This window comes from Anoplolepis gracilipes, chromosome 10 (genome assembly GCF_047496725.1).
Source record: "Anoplolepis gracilipes chromosome 10, ASM4749672v1, whole genome shotgun sequence".
NCBI lineage: Eukaryota > Metazoa > Arthropoda > Insecta > Hymenoptera > Formicidae > Anoplolepis > Anoplolepis gracilipes.
In genome coordinates this window covers 5,118,649-5,144,946 of record NC_132979.1, presented here as the reverse complement: position 1 = coordinate 5,144,946, position 26,298 = coordinate 5,118,649, and the positions used below count along the sequence as shown (strand labels likewise).

Sequence of the window (26,298 nt, the reverse complement as noted above, 5' to 3'; positions counted from 1 at the left end):
ATAATAATTCCTTTGAGATATTTTGCATGCAAATAATATTTTATAAATCGTTTCAAGAAACGTTTTGGAGGGTTTGATGTAAGAAGAATATATATACAAGCTGGATCGAGAAACATATAGTACAATCAAAAGTTGATTTTTCATGCAAAACTAAGTCAAAAATAAAGAATAAAATTTTTTCACGTAAGACTTTGTTTTTGAAAAAATTGATTTTGGAATTTAAAAAATTAATAACATACGTTTTTTAAGCTCTAATAATCTTTCAAAATTTTGTATTATATATCGTCGAATTCGACAGCAACTATATTAATACATAAATACAAAAATATAAAACATTCTGTTTAATAAAACAATCTAAAATAATTTAAATTTATGGTATTAATGTACACATATATTCAATAGCATTGTCGAGATAAATTCAATAATGATAACACATATAAGATTGTTAAACGTCATTCAAATTTAAAAAAACAAATATATTATCAATCTTCTAATTCTTAAAGGTTAATTTTTTTATAAAACAAACCTTTGTACGAGAACATTTTATTTTTATTTTATTTTCGTTAGAAATTGATTGTACTGACATTTTCCGACTTATTATATGTACATACTTGTCATTACTACAGTAAAATCTAGAAAATCTAGAAAAAATTGTTATAATTATTTTGAATATAATTACTAGTAAATTTACATTATATTTGAAGCGTTCTTCCTTGAAGCAATTCGGCATTATTTATTCTTACGATACGTTATTCAAATAAAAGTACCAATTGCGAATAATATTACCTCATCGTTGCCAACTATGTATGACCACTACCGGTAATTCAGAAATTTATGCTGCATTGATAACATTATTTCTCGATTAATAACAATACACAGAAAACTTGTCAATCCTATTTCAAGAAAACAATAAAATAAAAATTTAAACATTTAAGTATATTGATTTAAATCACACGCGACTCTATTTGCATATTTCACAATTGTTTTACATTTACGTGATAAAAAATCATTAGCATATATAATAATAAGAATTAGCACGAGGTCGGTTATTAGTTTTATAATATTTATCAGCAACCCGTATCAATGTTGGTTTTTAGTTTTGAACGCCAATCAAATGCACCGCCGTTTTGGACGGGCCACGCATGTTTCATAACAGTGTCGAATGTCGAATGCTGAACAGTTCGCGTCCTTGATTACGTTAGTGCAGCTCTGATACAGGACGAGAATTCTCGCAAATCGTTCTCCAAAGAAAAGGGATCGTCCCCGAGAAAACTTTCGAAAAATCGCATTCGCACTCCTCAACGGTTTATAACATGCTCACGGTAAGAGCCTTGCGAAATTCCGTAAAGCTCCGCGAAGAAACAGCTGTAGCAATCTGTGCTCTCTTCCACGTTTTTCTCTGCAATTTTTTTCTATTTTGAGTGCCTCTTTGTTTTGTTATGAATAAATATAAAGATAAGTATAAAGAATTAAAAAAAATATTTAACAGCTATACTTTGTGCAAGTGGAACACTGTGTTGGTGCGACTTACAATTAGATAAAGAAAAAAATAAAAAGAAAAGAATGCAAAACTTTAATTTCGAAATAAATTATGATTTTTTTTTGTTTTGTTTTCAGACTGTCGTAAGAACTGTCGTTCGTCGCTCGTTTTCCACATCGAAATGGGCAGCAGCACAGCAGGTGATTTACTCTACTGTTAAATCTAACCTTGAATCTTGAATCTTTATTCTCTCAATACATTGTAAAGATACATGGTATCAGTTTCCACTATACTTTCACGTTGATCGACAGTTTCCCATAGTTTTCATTTGCCCTTCTCAATTCGATTATTTTTCTTATTTATGATCATTTATTAAAGTTGACATTTCAAGGACATGAAAGGTCATTTCGTTGTGGTATCCTCTCATAGAAATTCTTGTGAAATATCCTAGATGACTGTGCGAGACGCTTTGAACTCAGCCCTGGATGAGGAGATGGAGAAGGATGAGAAGGTGTTTCTTCTTGGTGAAGAAGTTGCTCTATACGATGGTGCGTACAAAGTCTCTCGGGGTCTTTGGAAGAAATATGGAGACAAGCGTGTTATCGACACACCAATTACAGAGGCTGGTTTTGCTGGTATTGCTGTTGGAGCTGCTATGGTGCGTTTAAAACTTATTACAATGATAGTATTTTTTTTTTCTTATTATTATATTCTATATAATTGCACAAGTAATATTTTCTAGGCCGGTTTACGACCAGTCTGCGAATTTATGACATTTAATTTCTCGATGCAAGCAATCGATCACATTATCAACTCTGCAGCTAAGACGTTTTATATGTCTGCGGGTAGAGTCAACGTGCCAATAGTATTTCGTGGTCCCAATGGTGCCGCCGCGGGTGTTGGAGCACAACATTCACAATGTTTTGGTGCTTGGTACAGTCATTGCCCTGGTTTGAAGGTAGTATCGCCTTACAATAGCGAAGATGCTAAAGGTCTGCTGAAGGCAGCTATCCGAGACCCAGATCCAGTAGTAGTTCTCGAGAATGAGATATTGTACGGTGTACAATACCCTATGTCTGATGAAGCTTTATCTAAAGACTTTGTCCTGCCCATTGGCAAGGCTAAAGTGGAGCGAGTGGGTAACCATGTGACATTGGTGGCACATTCCAAGGCTGTCGAGGAAGCCCTCGAAGCGGCCAATGAACTTGCCGGGAAAGGAATTGAAGCTGAGGTAATAAATCTTCGTTCTCTTAGGCCGTTGGACATCGACACTATCATACAATCTGTGGTGAAGACGAAACACTTGTTGACTGTCGAACAAGGCTGGCCGCAATGTGGTATCGGCGCAGAAGTTAGCGCAAGAATCGCCGAAAGTAAGTTTCATTCAATTATTGCAAAGTATTTTACTTGTATTCAGAATATCAATTATATGGAATAATTATGACAATTAAAATTAGAGCTAAACAGAGCATCGCAAATAATTGACCATTTACAAATAAATTCGAAGATATTTGACTCCAGAAATTAATTCTTGTCGATTTATTGTGTAATTTATTCAGTGTTTTTGATGATTCTATTTTCGTTATTTGCTTAGTAAATTTTATTCTTTTCCAGGTGAAGCTTTTTATCATCTCGACGCACCCGTAATTCGTATCACGGGAGTTGATACGCCTATGCCATACACGAAATCACTGGAGATCGCAGCCTTGCCACAAATCAAAGACATAGTGAACGCTGTTAACAAAGTATTAGGAGTCACGCAGTAATCACATTAGTATGCGAGTACTTAGGTGAAATTATTACATTTTTACGATTTTCCTAACGCATCATACTTTTCCCTCGATTCAGCTCTGATATATCCTATTTTTCGTCCAATTATTGATTAATAATAGAATAAATATAGAAAGGGATAAATTAAGAGAAGAGATAAATAAGTACAAAAAAGTCTCCATTCTGTGAAGATAATACTCTATTAATGCCCCCCCTCCCTGGGTAGAATATTTTAAAAACATTTCCTTATAAGTTTTATTTGTGGAACTCCTACAAGAATGTACGTTTCGAGGAAAACAGTACATTTGTAAATTTATTATTATAAAGTATAAAGTTCAAATGAATGTACCTCTTCAAACTAACATCTAAGATACATATTCTTTGTACATGTCACATTAAGAGGTAGAATATGTGATATCAATTGCAATCCTATGTAAATATATATTTCAGTAGTTAGCAATATTATATTAAAATATCGAATTATATATGTTAACTTAATTATATGTTAAATTATGTAAGGATGCATTGGATCAGTTGAAAAATTCTATTTTATTTAATTGAGAGTCACATGTTTAACTAAATTAAACTACTTTTATTTAACGAAAATATGCACACACAATATTAATCTACTGCCGTATATATATATAAACTGTCTTTTTCACTTTGTAGAGTTTCATATCACACATTTGAAAATCTCAATAACTTATAAGAAAATGTTGATAGTGCAATTGTATGCATTATTGTCCATATATATCTAACTGCAAAATAATAGGCAGCATAAAATGCTGCATTTGTTTAATTATTTATTACAGAAAATTAATAAATTTAAATGTACAATTTAGAAATTCTGTTTTTATGATTCATACCTTTTAAATATATATAATCTTTATGTTGGTATTTATGTATGATACATACGTAATAAGCAACATGTCACTACTGTCATATAACGTTCAAACGCATCTCTCAGTTCTCCTTCTCTAGATAAAAATTAAATCATACTTTTTAAAATTTATAATTTTAAGTTGGCACTGAGAATCGCTATATTAATTTTTTGTAATTCTTACCTAAGTACATCCATATCAAGAGCACATTGTGTATAAACAGCCAAAAAATTTCGTAGATCAGAATGTGTCCAATTAACTTGTCGCCAAGGTTCTATGCATCTCTCTACTAATTCCAAAAAGAAAAATCTCAACTCTCGTGATCTGTGCAAGTTGCATCCAATTCCAAGTATTGCTCTTGAATACGAGCGAAAGTTTATGTCCAACTCTTGATAAGATTTATCGAGAAGCATTGGTTTAAGCTTAAGGCATACCAGACTGAAAAATACCAAGGTTTTGCTGTTATTATTGTAATTTTTATATTAGATAAATGAAATTATCAACTCTTCATAAATTGCTCGATTTTTGTAGGATTTAACATACTGTTTATGATGTTTATCATTTTCTAAAATAACTCTGCACTCTGACAATTCTTGTAGAAATTCTCTATCTAAATCAGTGTCAAAGTATTCAGATCCACCACAACGATATGTCCACGATGTCATCATACTGTTAGCACAGTGGTATAAATCAGGAAATGTCAAAAATTGTAGTTTTCTTTTATTCATTTCAAATCGCAGACACGCTAGAAATACTACTGCAGCATATCGTCTGAAATAATAATTAAGAACAATTGATTATATTATGACATGCATATTATAATTTAATTATTCATTTGCGCTATAGGTTTTATAAAAAATATTACGTACTTAGCAAGGTCATCCGAAAGTAAGAAATGCTGTTTGATATTGGTTGCAAGAGAACCTGGTAAATCTTCAACAATTTTAAACACTCTTTTCACATTATCATATTGTCGTCGACAACTCTTCAATGTGATCCCTGTCTTTTCTGCAACTTCATCCATATCCTTTCTACTTTTGGATGTTATTTTCTTTCCCAATAATTCGCGTATAACAACATCATCAAATTCGTAATACCTAAAATAAATGACATTTTGTTAGTATCTTGCAAGAAATAACAGATCCAATTTTATCAAAGATATAATCACAGCTCACATTTCATACTTTGAGCCTTACATTTCTATGAGCATTTGACTAGTTTGAGGTTCTATCTGAAAGGCCAGCTGTTCGCTGGCAAGCTTTGTAGGAGTGTGAAGTAATTTCTCAAGTAAAGCATAGGTGCGATAATGATCAAGTATGTCAGATGCAACCAGTTCAAGAGGTGCATTAGTCTGTTGACATATTCCTCGCTGATGAAGAATGTTGACTGCGTCACTTGCTAAAAAGACATCCAACATGATAGATTAATCATTAATAGATCCAATTTATGTGTAGGCAAATAAATAGAAAAAAATTAAGGTTATATTTTTATCACTCACAAGAATGCCCATCGACCCAAAGCTGATAGATTTCAGGATCAACGAGAGTGTAATTGCTAATAAACACATCAACCTCCGACAACATGTTGAAATTAAATTTACACTGTTATTCTACACGAGTTTAATCACAGACGCGAGATCATCGCAAATGTCATGACATCGACCTGAGACACGTTCTATCCAAGAAAAACTCCCTTATGTAAAATCATTATCGTGCTTCCACGTGTAAAAGTTACGGAATCTCATTAAAATCCGATAAAATCGATCATACGTACTATATTGAAAGGTTAAATATAACTCCATGTTGGCCAGTTAGCCGCCATGTTGGGAACGTCGTTTGACGTTTGACTCACGTAGTGATGACGTCGTGCGCATGACGTCACATGTAGCTCATCGTTTGACTCGTGTAGTGCCGCGTTTAAACTGGTAACAGAAATAGAAACGACCTTCTCCGAATCTACGTGTAATCATATCTGCGAATTAAATCTGTACGAATCAATGCGAATCGACGTCGAAATCTGACAATGAGGCGAAAATAATGAAGATTTATTATATCAAAAGGTAATTAAATGGATATTAATGAGCGAGACCGGATTTCGAAGTATAAACTGAGCGATTGAAATATCAATTCTCATTTTCGGCAAATTCAACCGGCCGCGAATGCGACGAGCAATACATATAGCTCCAACTTTTTCATATATAAATGTTTTATTATTAGATTAGATTGCACTACCAAACATCATATCATATGTATTATTTTAGTAAATTGGTATATTATTTATCATATTAATTGTCTACATAAGGAAGAGGCGGTTATACACGGTGTGCGTTATACATATATATATATATAACATAGGCAAAAAATTTAGAATAAAATAAAAATCTCTACTTTCTCTTTCGATGAATATTTCTGAAAATATCATTTGTGCCGATTATTTAATAATATAGTATCTTTTTATGATGTATAGATTGCCGTTAATTTTGGAGTGCAAATTTGCAGGATGAGAGAGATGAGAACATATAGCGTCCAGGTAGCGAAGACGATTTCCTCTATGAAATTATGGTGAATATAGTAAAATAATATTTTTTAATTTATTGTAATAATTATTAAATAGAGAGAGAGAGAGAGAGAGAGAGAGAGAGAGAGAGAGAGAGAGAGAGAGAGAATAATGTAGTATTTAATAATGTAGTATCTTTTTGTGATGTATATAGATTGCCGTTAATATTGGAGTTTGCGGAATGAGATGTGAGATGAGAACATGAGGTTCGAGTAATGGTGTTAGCGGAGACAATTTCCTCCATGAAATTATGGTGAGTACAGTAAAATAATATTTTTAAATTTATTGTAATAATTATTAAATAGAGAGAGAGAGAGAGAGAGAGAGAGAGAGAGAGAGAGAGAGAGAGAGAAGGAGAGAGAGAGAAGGAGAGAGAGGAGGGGGGGGGGAGAGAAAGAAAGAGAGAAAGAGAGAGAACTTCTAGCTAAGAGAAATTATATCTTATTTAAAAAATCGGGCAAGAAAATTAAATTTTAATATAATTTTGAAATAATTAAAATCAGTCATCAATAAAATAATTAAAATAGTTTTGTTAGTTTCGTTGTTGATTAAAATTTACGTCAATTTTCAACTTTTGAATTAATTTCAAAGCAATTATATGCAAAATATATATTTAAGAGAAAGGAGTCAATTAAACTTAATAATCATTTTTATATTGTGTTACGGTACTACAATATTTTTTTCTCATTTGTCGTTAAAATGAGAGTATTACATTTTAGATTTTAATTGGATGATTTTAATCGGATACTGTTTTAATAAATTTAAATATTTGAATAAATGCCTTTAATTAAAGTAGTTAAAATAAAAATAAGATTAAGAATTAATCTAGAAATTAATTATTATTATCCACATACTTGAGTGCAGTGTTAAATTTGCTATTTCAAAAAGTTTTTTATTGCTTATTATATAAACTTCTATTTTTAGAAAATCTCACATTTCCAAATATAACTATATGACACAATACTCCTCTTCTAATCATTAAAATACTTTACAAGAAACTTGAAAATAAAAAGTGCTGTGCTTTCTTTAAATTCAGAATACATATGCGTTTCGCAACGTAGCTCTTATTAACTTGCACTTCTTAAGAGCATCTTCTTGCAGCATTGTTAGCCACGAATTAAAGTCGATACTCGACTTTAAGATACAGCTGTCGAGTAAAAAGGTCACACGATGTTACGTGGTGATACTGTCGCATGTCAGTATTTTATTGGCGGTATTGTGCATTATTTTCATTTTTCCGCCGCAATCAGTAAATGCTTAATTAAAGTAATCGCCGGACTTTGGAGCAAAATAATACAGATGGTGCGTAGCGCGCGCGCATGCACACGCACACACACACATATATGTGAATCCGTCCACCGTCCGCAATTCTGCGCGATTGATTGACAGGCGAAGTGCAGTAGCAACGACAGCGATCGAAATTACCACTGCACTCGCACTCGCGCTCGCGCGGACGCAATTAATTCGCGGCGAGGCGACGTCACGTAACGTTAAACTCGTTATCGTGCGGGAAACGCGCGTTAAGCGGCTACGATTGCCAACACGAGCGAATAAATATTGTAGTACCGTAACAAAACCTGGCTGGACGCCGGATTCGTCTTGACCGAGTGTATATCGATCGAAAGCAGAATGATGAATACGATTCTCGTCAACTATGTATAATGAGATGAAAAATATAATGTGATGCCAAGTAAAACTTTCTCTTCTTTTCTTTCTTCTTCTTCGGGCTAGAATAAACAACGTCGTTCGATGAAAAACAAAAAAAAATATTATTTCGTAATTTAAAATATTATTAACTTTTCTTTGAAACACTGTTCTATTAATTTTGAAGTTTTTCTGCAACTCTGTAATAATGCTGTTATATTATAACAATATTACAACTCGTACATATTTTCTAAAACAATGCCAACAATAATATTAAAAAATTTTAACGAGAAAACGTTTATATTTAGAAAATAAATTTTATTTTAATATATATAATTATATGATTATTTAATTTAGTCACACAATAAAATTACATCAATTGTTTTATTTGATAATGAATAATTGCAAATAAAAATAAAATATGGAATTTCACGAATTATTTTACTAATTATACAAAGAATTTTTTCTTTACACGCTCGTAATGTGTTATCTACATTAATTTATATTAAAATTTTAAAAATTTTATGAAAAAGGATTGTATAAAATAATTCATATTTTTATTTACGAAAAAGCATACTAAAATATAAAAGCATGTTTGATGTATGTATATATGGTATAAGAAGAAATTATATACATACATGTATTACTATATATATTGATATTATTTTATCAAATATTATATTTGCACTTTCAAAATTAAATTACTATTTGCGCAAGACTTGTTTATAAATCTTATTGTGTATTTGATGAGAAAGGTAAGGTAAATATTAAATAATATTCTTTATAAAAATATATACACACATTAACAAAAATTGAAAACAAGGCATTTGCATTGATTTCGTGCTAAATCTATAGTAAAAATATTGGTCCTTCTGCAACGTCACGTGTCGATTCTTAATATTATATTATTCTTAATATTATCATTTCTGTCTTCTGAAGGACCACCGCAAGCTTTTCCGTAAGACGTTACGTTACGTTACGTTAAATACTGACCGTAAACCCAAACTTCTCATACATAAACTTAAACTCCAGTTAATGCACAAACAAAAACCGTGTGACGTTTTTGCTACGTTAAGTTTTTGTTTGTGCGTTGACTAAAGTTTAAGATTACGTGCAGGTTTAAGTTTCTAAATCAGTACTTAACGTAACGTAACGCGTTAAGGAAAAAGTTTGTGCGGTGGTTCTAACTCTCGTAATTCTGAGCAAATAGTTGGTCATCATTATCTTTATTCATTAATTATAAATGTATTGCAAATTAACAAGTCATTGCATTTAATCTATTTTAATGCTAGTATTTCTATTTCGATTAATTTAACATATATTAAATATATTTGTATCCTAAAATATTTCTTGTAAATTTTCTAAAAATAAGATTATACTTTATATGTATATGTATATATGTATACATATGTATACATACTGAAAGTAAACAGAAGAAAAAAATGTATTAAATACTTACTGTAGTAATATTATGATTTACGTTTGGAATCATAAAGATTAAAAGTTCTTAATGAATAACGAGAATTCGATACGAAAGCAAAGCGGAAGCCAGGGAGATTCGAGTAAATAAAGATTACATTATCTCGTTGCTGTCACCAAAGACTTGTTTCGTACAGAGAGTCATGGTAACTATCACTTCCCTGTTGCATTTAATGTCTCTAAAGGACACACTCGGTTTCGATTCCGCGGTACAGTGCCACCCATTGTCTCTCGCTCTCTGCCTAGTCTATAGTACTTGTTTTCTTTTCCACTTCCTATTCCTGCGTCTCTTCACTCGCACGTAACCATCCTCCTCCATTTCACCATTCTCGCTTCACTTTCCTCCTTCTGTCTCTCTTCCACTTTCGCTTCCTCATTCTCTTCTTCCTCCTCCTTCCTCTTCCTCGCCACCGTTTCTGTGTCTGTCTCCCGGACGGAGGAAGGAAGCGCTCCAGGAAATTCATTTGCAGAGACGTGGCACCGTACAGCAAAACACGAATGATATATTTACATGGCGCCAAGGGAGAAACCAGGCGAGATGGATTTACTCGGGAAAGGTTTATCGAGCGTTACGCTAGAGGGAAGAAGGGGGGAGGGGAGGGGAGGAAACGCGAAATGTATTTTTTGAAAGGAACTCGCTAATCCACTCTCGAAGCCGCGCGGAAGTTCGTCCACAGTTTTTGCCCTCATCCGCCTCCGATGAATTCTCCCTAGCCGAGCTTTCGGGCTTGGCTGGAAAATGTGTGACGTGAATTTGAACGGGACTTATTTCGACACTCAACAGATCTCGGTTAACGTATACATATATACATATATCATAAAAATATTACACAGACAGAATACAACTCATATATTAATTTTTTCTTTTATTTTGCCATAATATTAAATTATGCGCAAATTAATTTGACTAAAATTACAAATCCAATAATACATTATTTACATACTTATATACTTATAATAAACATAGTGATTTAGTGAAAAAGTTTATCACATATAATCACAAATAATATAATCTTAGAGAGAAAAATTAAAATTTTACTAAGATCTTTATTTAACAACATTATTTTTAATTAAATTAATAAAATTAATTAAAGTGCATTGAAGAAGATTGAAATATGAAAAAAGAGAAGTCATAACTTCGTTGCTTTTGTGTGACTTGAACGACATTGCGAAAATAATCAATTTATTTCTCGTGAATATACTTATCTCGCGCTTCACATGCGAGCCATAAGATTCTTCGAAGAAGGAACGAGTACATCAATAATATCGGGCCATCTTTTATTGCTCCGAAAGGTTCCGACAAGCTTCTCGTCGTTTATCTTGGCGTTTCAACTACAGTCGGTGGTTATAGCCTGTCGTTTAACAATATACTTATCAATATTATGCCATATATTTATTTCTAAAATAATCGCTATTGCATTTTATTGCATTTTATTGCTTGCTGCAGTCGTGCCCGCGAGCCAATCGCCGATGACAAGGCAACGACGTTAAAAGTCCTAATAATAAGTAATAAATAAATTCTACAAATACACGTGTCACGATGTGGCTAAATTAATTATAAATCGGGCTCGACATAACAGTTTCGGATTGTGCACTAATTATTTTCCGTCAAAAAATACTGTACGGCTTCTAGTGCGTTGTTTATTGTATCGGCTCAAAATTATCGTCATTTTCGAAAAGCACATGTTATTTTATTATATAGTTTGCAATTTTTTTAAAACATAAATATTGTGCAAAAGATATGTTCTTTGTAGAGAGTTTAATACTGAATGATATTGAAAGCATTCGAATCAATTGATTTAAACGATTCAATAGCCATTCATCAGATATTGTTAACAATAGAATAATATTATTTATATCATTATTATTATATGATATAATATTATTACATATTATTAACAATAGGATAACATTATTTATTATAATTTCTCAAAATGTGACGATAATTTAAAACCGAAGATAAAACGTTGTCTGTCAATTAAATGAGAAAACGCTATAAGATATTCCCTTGCAAATCGCTCTTTTCTCCTATTCTCTACAAAGAATTAAATTAGATCATATATCGCATTACACTGGAAAGCAATTTGTCAGGATGTAATCGTGGGCTCTTTATATTCACCAGAAGGTTCTCGACGGAGATTTGCAATGGAAACAGTAGAAAATGACCTTACGTAGTGAGACGCGACAGGGTAAAGTTCGTTGCCGAAATTGCCCGAAGGGTCTCTCGCTATCGGCCTTGCAGACGTACAGCAGGCATACGCGGGGGTGTCTACGTCGGTATCTACGCTAAAATACGTAACGAGCTCTCTCCACGGTTCGGCTCACCTTAATTTACGCCTTAATTTCCCATGGCACCGCGTGCACTCGCTCGAGTCGATTTCGCGGTTTGGGCAATCAACCTAAGGATGAGATTTCACGTAGGGACGTACTGTTGTTACATCACGTACGCTCATGTTTCGTCCTATTGCATTATATTATCGAACGGACGGATTATAATACGGCTAGTATATCCGTTCGCGATTTTACTATTTTTCGAATTCTTCGATGAAGCCAGTAAATCATTTTATTATAATTTATGAATAAATTATCAATTCTTTACGAAGTAATACAAATCAATCGATGAATAAAATAGGAAGGCTTCAATTGTAGAAGATTCACAGATGATAATTTCATCTATTTATCTATAACGTAACATACGTAATATAAAGCGAGTGAGCTCGCGTGACGTGATGACAGATTTCTAATTGCCGTAGTGTTTCAATGCGTCGATTAACATCGCTCCGTTTCATGTTCATACAACCGATCTCTTCGAAACAAGACGAACGGATTTTGCAAACACCCGGAAAGTTTAAACTCACGGTGATTAAGCGAGAATCTCTTGGTACGAGGTGGCGTAAGGTCAATCGTCTTGTCCTTCGTCTTCTCGTCACCGAGAGTAACTAGTTCGTCACCCTGTCCGTCTTCGGGACATTGTGGCGTCACATGCAACCGCAAGCCTCCACCACCATGTTCGGCAATGTTTTCTGCGTGATCGTGTTGTTCGTATCGATGTAGAGCAGCTGAAGCGGGGCGAGTTGCGTTGGCGAACAGCACGGTACTATCTTGTTCTTCTGTTGGCTCGCATCCCTGGTCAACAACTTCTATAAGAAAAAGTAACTTTGCGCTTAATAATTTTCGAGGATTGTGATTTGAGTCAGTAGAAAGAGTTTCATAATATGAGACTTTCTAATAAAATTACACGTGGAAATAAACTTCAAATTATTGTATAATTTAAATACATAGGACTGCTTTTTAAAAAAAGGTTTTTATATATAGTTGTTTAAAATTAATTACCATATTTTCTTTAATTTTTGCAATAATAATTTAGATAATTAATATTTTTTTTTTTATTTCGGAAGACAGTTTTAAATTTATTATTTAAAGTTGGACTGTCAAAATTAATAAATTGTAGAATAGATATTTAATCATTTTTGCTCGAGCAAATAAATTTTAAATAAATTTTGGAATAGATTTTAATCGTTTTTGCTTGCGTTCGGTGTTTCAATAGTAAAGACGTTTCGTGAGAAATAGAGGTAAAACGAATGCATGTGAGAAACAGTATGTAGAGAGCGAATATTGTTCTTTTCAGTCGCTTGCGGGCTGTTGAACATAAGAAAATCATCTCCATTTCGCGTATGCAAACGATATTTCTCGCGTCACGCTTCGTATATGGCAGAAAGCATAGACGTAAGTTAATGGGGTTTTACGTTGCGTGATAATGGAGTCTTAACGCCCCATTATCGTTACGAGTTGGAAACTATATTATCCACGTTATGTGTCGCGAGTATAACAAGAGTGCCTCCTCCCGACTTTTATTAACAATTAATGCAGGTAATAAAGGGCGCGGTTATGTAGCACGATTATATTTTTTACGTTAAGTAAAGCGTAAATTGGCCGTAAGAGATAAAAAAGAATTATTTTGCTTGATACGAACATTTTTTGTTGGAACTAGAATTATAGGAAAGCTATGTGAGAAATTTCCGCTTCTTTTAATGACAAATTTTTACATTAAAGAAACATAAAGGATCATGAAAATGTTTTCGATAAAATTTTTGTTCATTATGTACTTTATCGCGTATAAAAATCGTAGAGATAAAATTCTCAAGATAAGAATGTATAAGATGTTAACAATTTTTTTCAATAGAATAAAATAAATTTCTTGACGCGGAACATTTTCTAATCGTTAGCTTGCGAGACTGTTATCAGCAAATTAATAAGTCTTCGACGTATCAGCGATGTTTATTATTGGCAATAGTCTTTACGTAACGCGATACGATCGCCAGTGAATCCGCGGGAAAACACGCAAGGAAGCATGCAATTTTGAAAATAGCAAGTGATATGCCGCGTCAGCGTTCTCTTCCTGTCAAACCTCCGTTTGGCAAAGAAAGAACGAATATAAATCTTATACTGACGACACATTTTCTTCCGCAGCGCGATAATCGGTTCTTACGCATCTACGCTCAGTACGATCTGACATGAGCAAGATAAGAGATTGCTATGTTGTTTAAACATAGATAGAACATAAAATTTTCCTCTTATTTTCTCATTTCTTTTTTAGTAATATACGCAAGTTGTAATATAGATAGAACAGAATAGGCAATAATATAATCACGTAAAGATTAGTTAGTTATTATCTGAGAAGAATTACAAATTTAAGAACTCTCAGATAATAATTAGCTAATCTTCATATGGAATTGAGTGATGATGTTAATATGAGACAAGAATAAAGTAACGATAATAAAAGAAACTGAACGATACTGTATAATGAAAAATATATTAATATGTTGAAAAATAAGAGAAAGAAAGACAGAGAAATTGAAAACGATATCTGCTAGTAATCTTTATAGATTTATAGAGTAAGATATTCCTCTTTGCGATTGAAAGATTTCAAATATTGAATTTTAAGCACTTATGTTAAAATTAAAATTTGTAATACAAATCATATAATATCACTAAATTAATTAAATTTAATAGTTCACTTTTCAAAGTATTAATGTCATCAGTCATCATTAATAATGCTTAAAAAAGAAAAACGCTACTGTTAAATTACTTCAAATTAGATCTGCATGATTAAGCATTATTAATTGAATCTTTGATCAACTGCCAAAAAGATAAAAAAGAGAGTACTCACCCTAATAACGTGGTTATAACCTGAGCTACTCATAGTTAAGGATGCCGCCGTGGAGCAGGATCCTCGGCAAAAGTATGCGTGATATCCGCTCGGATGTAGAATCCAATCGCTCCAACCGATGTCTCGAAAATTAATATAGAGATCGTCTCGACAACACTCTTTCATATCGGGCAGACAATTTGAATTTCTTTTCGGCCTATTTCTCAGAGGTAATGGCGCTGTGTGAATCACCAAGAACGGCTTTAGGGTCTGCTCGGTGGATACCGGCGCGATGTCGTGGTCAGTCGAGCAGGTGGTGCAAGCTATCTGAATGGCGTGCTTCAGTCGATGTCGACTTATCCATTTCTTCATCATGAATTTCATGTCCGTCTTTACCCAACCCTCTAGAAAAAAAATCGGTATTTTAATATACAGTGTTGCGTGATTAATCTAGAGACATTCGTTGCACATCACAAAAAAGCAATGTTTTTAGAAACATATAATCTATTCTAAAGTAATTAAATTACGTCAAGTAATTAAAAGATAAATTTTTTGCCTAAAAATTTAAAAAATTCAGCTGATGCTTAATTTTTACAATAAAAGTTTTCTAGGTTTTGTAATTTCTTATTTATTGAATTATTTTAGAAAATTACATTCTTTATTAAGATTATTAAAAAAATGTTAATTAAAGTATTAATCATAAAATCTAATACAACGTTTAAATTATACAAAAGAAAAATAAAAGTATTTCTTTAATTCACTCAGACATCATTTAGAGTAATGAATTATATTTACATTGTGATAATTTACTTATACGATATGAAAGGCAATATCATTGTAGAAATGATTTGTAATAATGCTTTCCTCGGTTTATTGTTTCTTCGGTCTAAAGTCCTTAATACCGGGGCTAAATAACAACTTCAGCAATCTTCAACAGATAATAGGAACCAACGTTAATTGTCATAAATTCCTTTTTTATGTACTTATTTGTATTGTATCTATTATTTGCTTCTCACAATTTTTAAATGCGACGATCATATCTTGTCGCATAAATTTTCAATAATAAATCCTTGTGAAATTTAATTTACATATTCAACGATCGCATCTCATAGCGATAAATATTATAAATTATTTCGCGATATGAAAATTATTTTTTGTCATTCGTATGAAATTTTCGGTAAAAAGCGAAGTTGCGATGTGCAACGGAGAATTGATTGCACGCAAGTGCTTGCAGTGCTATGGGATAACGAAATTTCGCGGAAGTGGAAGATTTTTGTGCGACGTGGATTTGTGATGAACTGATGGATGAACGAAAGGGAATGAGGGAGAAGGGATAGAATTCTATCCAACATTTACCCACCTCTGATGTCGGTTTCGAAGATTGCCATGACGGTGTTCTTTTCGAAACTGCCGCCCAGATCCCAGTGATCGAGTTCGGATAAGACGAAAGTCTGCTTGAGTTCGTCGTCGTTCTCGACTTGCTCCTTGTAGAACCAGAGTTCTGCCGAAGTCACGTCGACGTATAGCATCTCGTTCGGTAAGTAAAACGTGAAACAGGCCGCCGGGTTGAAGCCCGTTATATGATTCCAACTCTGACGGTATTTCGTCGAATCGGCTACACCTGTAACACGAACGAAATCATCGGATTTCGATCGTTTTCTCGAGAGACCGCGGTAAACTCGCTTGACTGTGAGATTTCACGCAAAGGAGCCGAAATCCGATTGTAGATGATGAATTGACTTCTTTCTGCCAAATTCTTTGATTTCTAACACGCTTTGAGATTCTTACATTTAGATGTAGAAAATTATTTATTTCAAACGCAATATATATCTCAAAATGTTTTATTACAGTTTCAGAAATATATATAAATCAACTTAGATTATTTGATGTAAAAACATAAGTAGTAAAATTATGAAGTGGTAAATAATTTAAAAATAAATGGAAAAGGAGGGGACGATTAAAGAACATCTTATTTAAAAAGTTCAAAGATACACTTTTCTTTGAAACATAAAAATAAAGTGTGGGAAGGGAAAATTGCTTCTCAAAAAAGAAACGACGAATATGTGTCATCTTATTTTTTTCTTATAACTCTGATAACTTTAATATTCCTTATTTAACTTGATAGCATTAGATAGCTTGCTCCTTCTCTATAACGGACGTATATTTGCGGGCTATTATATTACAAATTAATTCAGTATGCCAACGAACGACATTAGAGACTCAGTTATTCGAGACTTTTGAGAGTACGCCTTTGGCTTTGCGCGATCGGTCTGCAATTTACGACGATACTCGAAGCAAGCCTCAAATGGAACCACAATTATCTGGAAAAGTGCGCTTTAAAAGGCCCTCGACAAAGCTATATCAAAGTGTGACAAAGGATATTTCTGAGCGAACACGTGCGATAAGTGAATGTGAAGTTAAACAGAACATTCGTAATTGAATATCTATGTGCGATAAAAAATCCATTAATATATAGAATTATACAGAAAGAAATGAAATATTTAATTATTTTTTGCTATTTATATTTTCTACATATTTATTGATTTATAATTATTAAGTCTTTTTTCCGCTATATATATGAAAGAGGAATTTTGCAATTTATTACAATATATGATCTGTTAAAAGTTTCAAATTAGCAATTTCAAGTTACCTTTTAAAATCCTTGATATCATAAATTGCTCTTCCTGACAATTTTCAAATGAAATTAAAATCATTGATCTCTGATAATAAACATTGACATGAAAAACGGCTTTATAACTTTTGATCGACGCCGATTTCCATAGCGATTCCGCGATATAACGCGCTATCAAGCACGTCGAAATTATTTCCGAGCGGATTCTTGGCCGATCAACGCCGCGTCCTATTATCGCCAATTTCGATTGATTTATAGCCAAGAATTATACAACGTCAGGCATTAGAGTGAATCCGTACCGTTTCACATAACACGAATACCAAATGTCAGCAGCAGTAGGTATATTCGCATGCATATCGTATTTTTCTCATTCGCTTGATACACGCGTGTTTCATTTCATTGCATCCATCGAGAGGAGAGTGTTTATACATGTGAGAAATTTATTCGTAATCACATACGGACCTCCCTTCTTCCAGGAAATCTTATTAATCTTATAAATCTTAGGTTTTTTTTATAAAAATACTAAATTTATCAAATTATTAAATACACATAATTTTTCCAAATAGTATATTGAATTTTGCTGAGATTTTTATAAAATGTTGGTCGGAATGTAAATAAGTTTCTCGAACTGGTGAAAGTACAACTGACAATCATGCAAGCGATACAAATTATCGATAACAATGTAAATTATTGATAACATAATGATCGTTAATAAACGCCCAATTAAGTGCAGCAGTATATGATAATGTCCTCTTTATTATTCTATTACTCTTTATTTATGTTATCGACATACTACTCTTAATTGACGCGACAATATTCCAGTAAATTAGATCACCCAAAAATTATCGCATTATATATGAGATGTCGTTGTTTAAATTCCCATAAAAATTAAAAATTTGTTCATATTGATTTTCCTTCGAAGCGATGCTTTTACATTTACATATACGATTTCCGGGTCGAGATATTCACGGAATAGATTGCGACATATCTTCAGAACATACTCGAGCGTGAACTACTTTCTGATGCCGCGAATTCGACAGCGCGATGAACACTTCCGGTTCGCCGACCTCGACCATCGTAATCTCTTGCGCTGAAATCGCTTTGGGTTAACGAAGCCGAATGTTCCAATATTATGATTTACATATGTGCGTGCATGTGGTGCGTCTGCGTTAGATTCGTATCGGAATTAGATAAAAAGCGAATTGGATTACGCTGGATTGGTTTGTGTAATTTTCATATCGGAGAGGAAGATATAAAATACATATATTATGTTGTGTCATTTGGCGCCAATGGCTGCGGGCTGCAGTTAACATCATGCTTATATCGTGAGTGTGGAAGAACACAACTATACATTTATTTTTTTAAGTCTGGTGTTATTGTGAATTCAGGAAATTCATTGGTTCACGATTTGTGAATAGAGAAATCGTAAAAAATTAATTTTATAAAAAAATAAAATTTAAATTTAAAAAAAATTTTAAACTTATAAATTTTACTTAAATGATATAATATTTAATGATAATTTTACTTAAATGATACTTTAAGTGATATAGAAAACAGAGAATTCAATGACGTGATGCTTGGAAAATTTGTTAAAATAAATGGTTACAAAAAAAAAAAAAAAAAAAAAACAGAAAATTCTTTCACGCAACATTAAAGTGCGATCATAAGAGCATATTTAATTAAGATAATTACAGTTAAAGAAATATGAGATTGAAAATTTTAACAATTTATAATGAAATTTTGTATGTTTCTCTCTTCTTTTTCTTTCTCTTACGATGCAAATATACAAGGATTAAAAAAGAAATGTTATAATAAAAGGTAAGAGATGAGTTTATTCCAGAATAATAAAAGACATATTGATTTTATTTTATTTGAAAAGTCTAAAAAGCATCGTAATTATAGAGTCGGCGTTTTTGTAATTTTAAATTCACAGTCGCGTGCGCGAGAAACACCACTTAAAAAGTGTGAAAAAAATTCGGGGCAATAATATTTAAAATATTCATGTAACCAATGAACTATTATATTATCGTATTCTTACATTCTATGGTAAGAAATTACGTGTTCGTAAATTATGCATTCGTTGAGAATAAAATTGCATGACGCGGTAAAATGCCAAAATAAAAACAGTTGACTTTAAATGTAAAAAGTTTCGCGTGATAACGTAGATATATGTATATGTATATTTGCCTTTATCGCTTGGTATTTTTAACCGTTGCGTGATAAAAATATAGCGAAAAGCTGCGTTGATTGCCCGCTCGATTTTTCGTCGTCCTATTTTCTTATGCGTTCGAGAAAAATCCTGAAATAATAGAGCTCCGCAAACACGACGAGTCATCAAGGGATAAGCTTCCTCGTGACTTTAAGAGATTTGCCGAGCACGTCGAAAATGATTCACACGGGCGATTAAAAACGTCGGAACCGTGATTTCGCGTCGTAATTCGAGGTAAATTTCCGCCGAGCCACCGGGATTCATACGTACATCGTTCACGTGGTTCCGTATTTGCATCGCCGCGGAAAATTTGAAATTCATGGTCCCAGTCGGTCGTTGGTAGTACTTCTATCCAGAAGTACCGTGCCGCGAGAGAGAAACGCCGTCATTGTTACCGGTTCTCGTTTATTTCGAGGAAGCCGTGCAATTACGCAATATTCATATCCCCGTTGGTGTTTCTCGTCTGGCTGGCCAAGAAGGGGTTGAGAGGAATGGCCAGTTGTACATAAAGAGAAAGAAACGAGCTTCTCGCTGAGGTGAGCTTTCGATGCAAGACGGTCAGCTTCGCGTATGAATATGCTGGATGTGCGCGAATGTAAAATTGAATGCTAGATGATTACGCAGAAAATGTAATATTCAGTCTCGCAGTAACTTAGAAGTCGTGTAAAAAATTAAAATTCAGAGCTTTTCAATTTTAAATAATTTTCCAATAATGATATTTGATAATATTAACAGTTAATTACAAAAATAATTTTTATTTTATATTTTTTTAAACATTATTTTTAGAAAAATTATATAAAATTATATTATGCAAGCTTATTTAATAATTTAATAGTTATTATTTGTTAACGCATATTTTTGCAATTTATTATAAATTTTCAAATTTTCTCGTTGTATCGATCAAGTACTCGGATATGTTTCTGTTACAATAGTTCATTTGCAGATTCACTTCATCTATGCTCCCTCGAAAAAGCGTGTACGCTCGATATTCATTTTATTTCGCGTTCGAACACTCCGAGACTAGAACTATACTATGAGAATGACGGGCGCTCAATATTCGTGAATGACGTATATTTTCTCACGTATTATTCGTTCTTCATTTTTTCTCTATTTACAAGTCGAGTTTGAATAACTGTTCATTAGCAATCTGCATGTGGCCGAATATTTTCGCAACAATAACTACATATAACTATACAAATGAAGAAAATATTTTAAAAATCTTCTTCCGCAAAAATTCGAGATTAAATAATATTTCTCGACTCTCATTAAGCTGGAGATAATGTGATAAATTTTCTTCTGCAATTCTCTTTCATATATATTTTTTTATAAAATTGTAAAAACAGAAGAGATTTATCTTTTGAGCAACAGGATAATATGATATATATATATTATATTGTTATATTGTTAAATGATTTTTCTCTTGTTAAATCTTTTTCTGTACTAATTTTAAGATTAACCTTTTGCCTTGTATCAATATCGAGCGATATGTATAACTTGATACTGATTACGAGTCAAACATAAACACGGATTTGTCTTGGCGCGCAAACGACCTTGTCCCTATAATTATGGTATACGCGGTTATAAATTAATCATGAAGCAAAAGATTAAAATGAATAATCACGAAGTAGATACATGTATTTTGACTTGTCAAAATCGTACCTTCGTTCGGGAATACGATAATCTGGTCAGTTTTCCCGTAGAAGTGTTCGGCTGGTTTTTCCGGCTCGGGCGGCGCTCCGGGTCGAAGTTCGAGCACATTGCCGTTTATCAACGGCTTCGGCAAGGTCGACAGTGGCATCGAGACCTCAGGAGGCTTCGACAGCCGCAGCTTCTTCAGGATCTGCTGCTTCACGTACTCCACTCTCAGTTCGGTCAAGAACGGGTCGGGATCGATCATGTTGACCTTATTTTGAGCGCAACCAGCGCAATCGTCTTCCTTACTAGTTGACGATTCGGACGACGAATGAGGAAGGAACGTATACCATACTTTCATCAATGGACTGGTCATTTTTGACCAGTCGGCCACGATGCCACCCACTAGGAGGATAATAAAAAACTGCATACTGAGTAAAAGCATTTTCTTTCTATCCTCAATTCAGATTGATTCAAATCGATTCTTCTGTAATTTTTTTAACCGAGTTTGATAATGTTTCGATGTTTTAACAACACTATTTCACTGAGTTTGAGGAACGTCGATTTAAACAGAGTATTTACTGACATTTAGTGATCTTCGTATATCGTCGAGAAGGTGTCTTCGCCAAATGTGTTATCAATGATTTTTAAATCTATAAATTATTATTAGAATCTTCTGTTGGACGATTAATGTCTCTAATGCCTAGATATTTCACGCGAATATAATATAAATACAATTTTTAAAGTCAATTAAATTATGTCATTTGAGCTGTCAATGTCGATCTTGTAAGAAAACCTTTCCTTCTAGAAACTCCAGCGATACTGCTACGCAATTTGTGTAATAATATATCAATCTTATTTACAAAGTTGCAGCAGGTTAGACGGGTCACTGCAATCAGCAAGTCGATATCTCGCAAGATTGCGATTCATGGAATCGTGTTGTAGATTACAGCATTCTTCTTATTTCTTCATTTTTCCATCTTCTTATTTCTTTAAACACTATTATATTTCTTCATTCCAAATATCAACCTGCGGAGTCGGCAGCGACTTTTATACGAACGTGGGAAAAGGTCGACATCCGATCGTATCGCGAATCGATTCCCGAGGACGATTTTCCTCCGGATTGACCGACGTCTTCAACGACGCGTTCACGGAGACTGGAGGTGAATCGTTACGATGATCCGGTGATGTAGTTGACTCTGCAGAGGCTGAACTTTGCTCCCGCAACCGCCGGGACCAATACGGATTGGATGGGGGCGAGAGTGATGCTGATATCAGCGCAAGCACGCGCCGCGAACATGCTGCCGATGGGATGGGTGGTTCATTGGCGGTTCCTGAAATCTTGAATCTGTCTTAGTAGGTTGAAGTTTATCGCCGCTAGTGGAAGGTGTCTGTCTCACTCGTTGATTGACATCTCGGTGAACCATAAAAGATTCTTTTTCGATGAGATCAATATATAGTGATGTAGTTCTTTGATATTACGGAGCGAGATAAAATGATGAAATATTTTTAAATTTCTTTCGTAAATTATTTATGTGACGCAAAGTATACAGGATGTTTCCTATAACTAGAGCACTTAAAATATCTCTGTTTCTTTTGATAATAGGAAAAAAAATCAAAAGCGAAAATTGTTCGATTTAAAGAAACTAATAGCCTGATAAGCAAACATCTTTTGTTACTGTCATCTTTTACGATATTTTAAGATCATCGATATTTTCTTATGATAATTAAATGAGATGATATTTTCATTAACGCAATGATATATGTAGCTTATAAAAAAAACAAATTCAACCACATAGGATATGTCGATGACTAAAATCTTGTAAAATATTTTTCTTGGCCAGAATATTAGTCCCTTTAAATCGAACAATTTTTGCTTTTGCTTTTTTTTATATCATCAAAAGATACAAAGATATTCTAAGTGCTCTAGTTAGAGGAAACGCCCTGTATATCTTTGATAATTGTTGTATATAGACACAAACATATATACAGGGTGTCCCGGAACACCCTTAACAACGCTCGTGAGCAGATAGGGCACAGTAAATCGAGCAAAAAAGTCTTATACCATTTTGCCATTTTCGCAATAATTATTAAAATATTAATTAAAAACGCTTAACGAACAATATTATACATATGTACAAGATGTCCGGTAATAATTGCCCCAACTCTCTAGGGCAGATAGAACAGATCAAACTGAACATAAAAGTCCTGTATCATTTTGCAATTAGCGCAATAATTATTGAACTATTAATTAAAAACGCTCAGGGTATGCTGCGCGCTTATAAGCTGAGCTTTTAATTAATATTTTAATAATTATTGCGAAAATCGCAAAATAATACAGGACTTTTATGTTCAGTTTGATCTGCTCTATCTGCTCTAGAGAGTTGGAGCGATTATTACCGGACATTTTGTAGATACATATAATATTGTTTGCTAAGCGTTTTTAATTAATAATTTAATAGTTATTGCAAAAATCGCAAAATGATATAAGACTTTTTTGCTCAGTTTACTGTGCCCTACCTGCTCACGAGCATTGTTAAAGGTGTTCCGGGACACCCTGTATATATGTATATATATATATATATATATATATATATATATATATATATATATACATATATATAAATATATATATATATATATATATATATATATATATACATATTTATTAATTTGTATTTAATTTTTTTATAACATAAACTTAATCTTTTTCTTTTTAATAGATAAATTTAATATTTAATATATATTATCAATAGCTAAAATTAATTTTAATTTCATTTTTTTAGTGTCTTTATTTTTATAATTTGTAAAATCGCTGTAAAATTACATCAGGATTTATTACAAATAATTTTCAAGATTATAACTACCTATTCCTCTTTTTAAGAGCTTCAGCTTGAATAGTAACAAAATGACGGATGTTCATATCCACTTGATTACATTTATTTGAATGCGCTTATAAGGCGAATGTTTACCGCAAAAAAACTGACATATGTTTCATCGGAGACTGGTGTCAGCGTTTCTTTAAACTGAGTCTGCAATTCGTGGTTCATCGGAGCGCTCACCTTATGAAAGATAACCTATCTCGTTAACCCGAATATTTATCTTTTCTTTTTTTTAGGATATACACAAGCGCATTTAAAACATCGCAAAAGCAACGAGTGCTTTTTGAGGCGCCAAGATTATTTATTTATCAGCACAGTGAATTTTTTTCGATAGCGCTACATTACTGGGAAACTCTGCAGTGTGACGTAAGCTTGCACTTGAATTCTGCGCTTCGTGCTTTTAATTTAATAAATCATTCGCTTTTAGTTTAATAAATCAGCGAAAAAATAGTTATTTCTACAAGAAGTGCAGTTTTACAAAAATATACTTCACTTAGTGGTTTAACATTCTATTGCCATTAATAATTTTGGTGAAAGCAATCTTTCCCGTACGTTGTATTTCGATATTTGAGTGTGAATTTTTTCTCTCGTTCTCGTTTTATTCATTCATCAGACTTTATGGTTTGCAAATTATGCTCCAGCGCGTTGAATTATGCTATAATTTGCGCTGAACATGGCGCATGTAATCAACAGTTCGCACACGTGGCGCTCATTTGCAGAATCGCGATGCTTGTTTTCGTTATCTTATTATCGGTATTATCAAACGTGTAATTTTTCGAACTGATTTATACGCGCATATAATGTTATCATTCAAATGTATAATAATATTTTATGTTCGTCATTTCATAGGAGAAAAAGTTTTATCTAGTATTATTCTATAATATGGCAACATGATAAATTTTTAATAAAATATTGACTATATTTATATATATATATATATATATATATATATATATATATATATATATATATACAATATAAGAGCAATCAATATTTTATTGACAAAACTTGTTATGTTATTGAATAAGATTAGATAAAATTTGTAAACATCATGTGAACAAATATGTAAATACACATACACAAAAGTAAATTCGTAATTCTTTATATCTTTAAAATTATATTTGTTTATGTTACATGCTATAGAAAGACAGTCAGTAAAAGAAATAAGTTTTAATTTTCATTTATGGATTTATTATAACGTACAAAAAAATATTCAAACAATCCACAAATATAAAGAATATTTTTATATTTTTTAATCGTTATATGTATGTTAAAATTTTCTATTATCTTACGGGAGAAAAGGAACTTTATTTCTAATAAATATAACAATTTTTTCCCCGAGTTATCTCGGATTATATAACATATTCACGAGTTGAACAATAAATAAGGAAGTGAGAATTATCGGGCGAATCTTTTATAACAAACTTTCCGGGGGATTTAATTTCCGTCGCGTGTAACGAGAATGATCCGTATTTAACGCGATGTCATCAAAGGTTGTGGATTTGACGCGAACCAATGGCAGTGCAAAACTTTATTGTTGCGTGGATGACAGTAATTTAAAATCGCCATCAGTTACGAGCTGGCGCCTTTGTATAATAAACAACGAAGTGACAATAACCAATGAATAATTGGAGAACTACAGACCTGCTTGGTTATTTCGCGTTACATAGATAGATGAAAAATTGATCATTTTGTGCGACAATATCTGGGACTTACAAATAAAAAAACAACAGTAAACTAGAAATATTTCTGCATTATAAAGAGTAAAAACAAGCCTATTCAAATAAAGTTCTAATAAGATTACTATTGTATATTTTCTTTTATATTAATTTCAAGAATTATAGGTAATTAAGCTCTAAAATAATGAAAATTAAAAGAAGATGAAACAGAAACAGACAGAGCTGAGTTTTTATGATTAAAAGAGTTTTGATAAAATGCATAATGGGTACTGTCTCTTTCTCTCCTCCTCTGAAAATGATTTTTG

At 32.7% G+C, this 26,298-nt stretch overlaps 4 protein-coding genes across 10 annotated transcripts in view; 2 read left to right on the top strand and 2 right to left on the bottom strand.

Annotated features, from left to right (window-relative positions):
* Positions 1 to 1,110: 1,110 nt before the first annotated feature.
* On the top strand, positions 1,111 to 4,095 carry Pdhb (Pyruvate dehydrogenase E1 beta subunit). The gene is made up of 5 exons (XM_072900730.1): positions 1,111 to 1,322; positions 1,618 to 1,680; positions 1,932 to 2,138; positions 2,223 to 2,853; positions 3,095 to 4,095. The coding sequence occupies exons 1-5, from the start codon at positions 1,314 to 1,316 to the stop codon at positions 3,244 to 3,246; spliced, it is 1,062 nt and encodes a 353-aa protein (XP_072756831.1). The 5' UTR covers positions 1,111 to 1,313; the 3' UTR covers positions 3,247 to 4,095.
* On the bottom strand, positions 3,878 to 5,986 carry Fibp (acidic fibroblast growth factor intracellular-binding protein). 4 transcript variants are annotated; one of them, XM_072900728.1, is made up of 7 exons: positions 5,630 to 5,986; positions 5,328 to 5,529; positions 5,001 to 5,228; positions 4,675 to 4,902; positions 4,315 to 4,569; positions 4,117 to 4,227; positions 3,878 to 4,008 (listed from the first exon to the last, which is right to left on the bottom strand). In XM_072900728.1, exons 1-6 carry the CDS (start codon positions 5,712 to 5,714, stop codon positions 4,149 to 4,151), a joined length of 1,077 nt encoding a protein of 358 aa, XP_072756829.1. In that variant the 5' UTR covers positions 5,715 to 5,986; the 3' UTR covers positions 3,878 to 4,008; positions 4,117 to 4,148. The 4 variants fall into 4 exon arrangements, with proteins under 4 accessions (XP_072756829.1, XP_072756827.1, XP_072756828.1 ...); XM_072900726.1 differs by having other exon boundaries at positions 3,881 to 4,008; positions 4,166 to 4,227; XM_072900727.1 differs by having other exon boundaries at positions 3,900 to 4,035.
* Positions 5,987 to 6,080: 94 nt separating this feature from the next.
* Mitf (transcription factor Mitf) overlaps positions 6,081 to 26,298 on the top strand; it is a 144,117-nt gene continuing 123,899 nt past the window's right edge. Inside the window, exons 1-3 of the mRNA XM_072901109.1 lie at positions 6,081 to 6,190; positions 6,598 to 6,692; positions 6,842 to 6,940. Of these exons, the coding sequence (XP_072757210.1) occupies positions 6,903 to 6,940 (38 nt within the window). The 5' untranslated portion in view covers positions 6,081 to 6,190; positions 6,598 to 6,692; positions 6,842 to 6,902. The remainder of the gene's footprint in view (positions 6,191 to 6,597; positions 6,693 to 6,841; positions 6,941 to 26,298) is intronic.
* Daw (activin beta chain dawdle) lies at positions 10,664 to 24,375 on the bottom strand. 4 transcript variants are annotated; one of them, XR_012047463.1, is made up of 6 exons: positions 24,300 to 24,375; positions 21,460 to 22,773; positions 16,320 to 16,580; positions 14,981 to 15,363; positions 12,669 to 12,950; positions 10,664 to 11,162 (listed from the first exon to the last, which is right to left on the bottom strand). XR_012047463.1 is itself a non-coding variant. In XM_072900436.1 (5 exons), the coding sequence occupies exons 2-5, from the start codon at positions 21,875 to 21,877 to the stop codon at positions 12,789 to 12,791; spliced, it is 1,224 nt and encodes a 407-aa protein (XP_072756537.1). In that variant the 5' UTR covers positions 21,878 to 22,773; positions 24,300 to 24,375; the 3' UTR covers positions 10,664 to 12,788. The 4 variants fall into 4 exon arrangements, 3 of the variants coding, with proteins under 3 accessions (XP_072756537.1, XP_072756539.1, XP_072756538.1); XM_072900436.1 differs by having other exon boundaries at positions 10,664 to 12,950; XM_072900438.1 differs by having other exon boundaries at positions 10,664 to 12,947.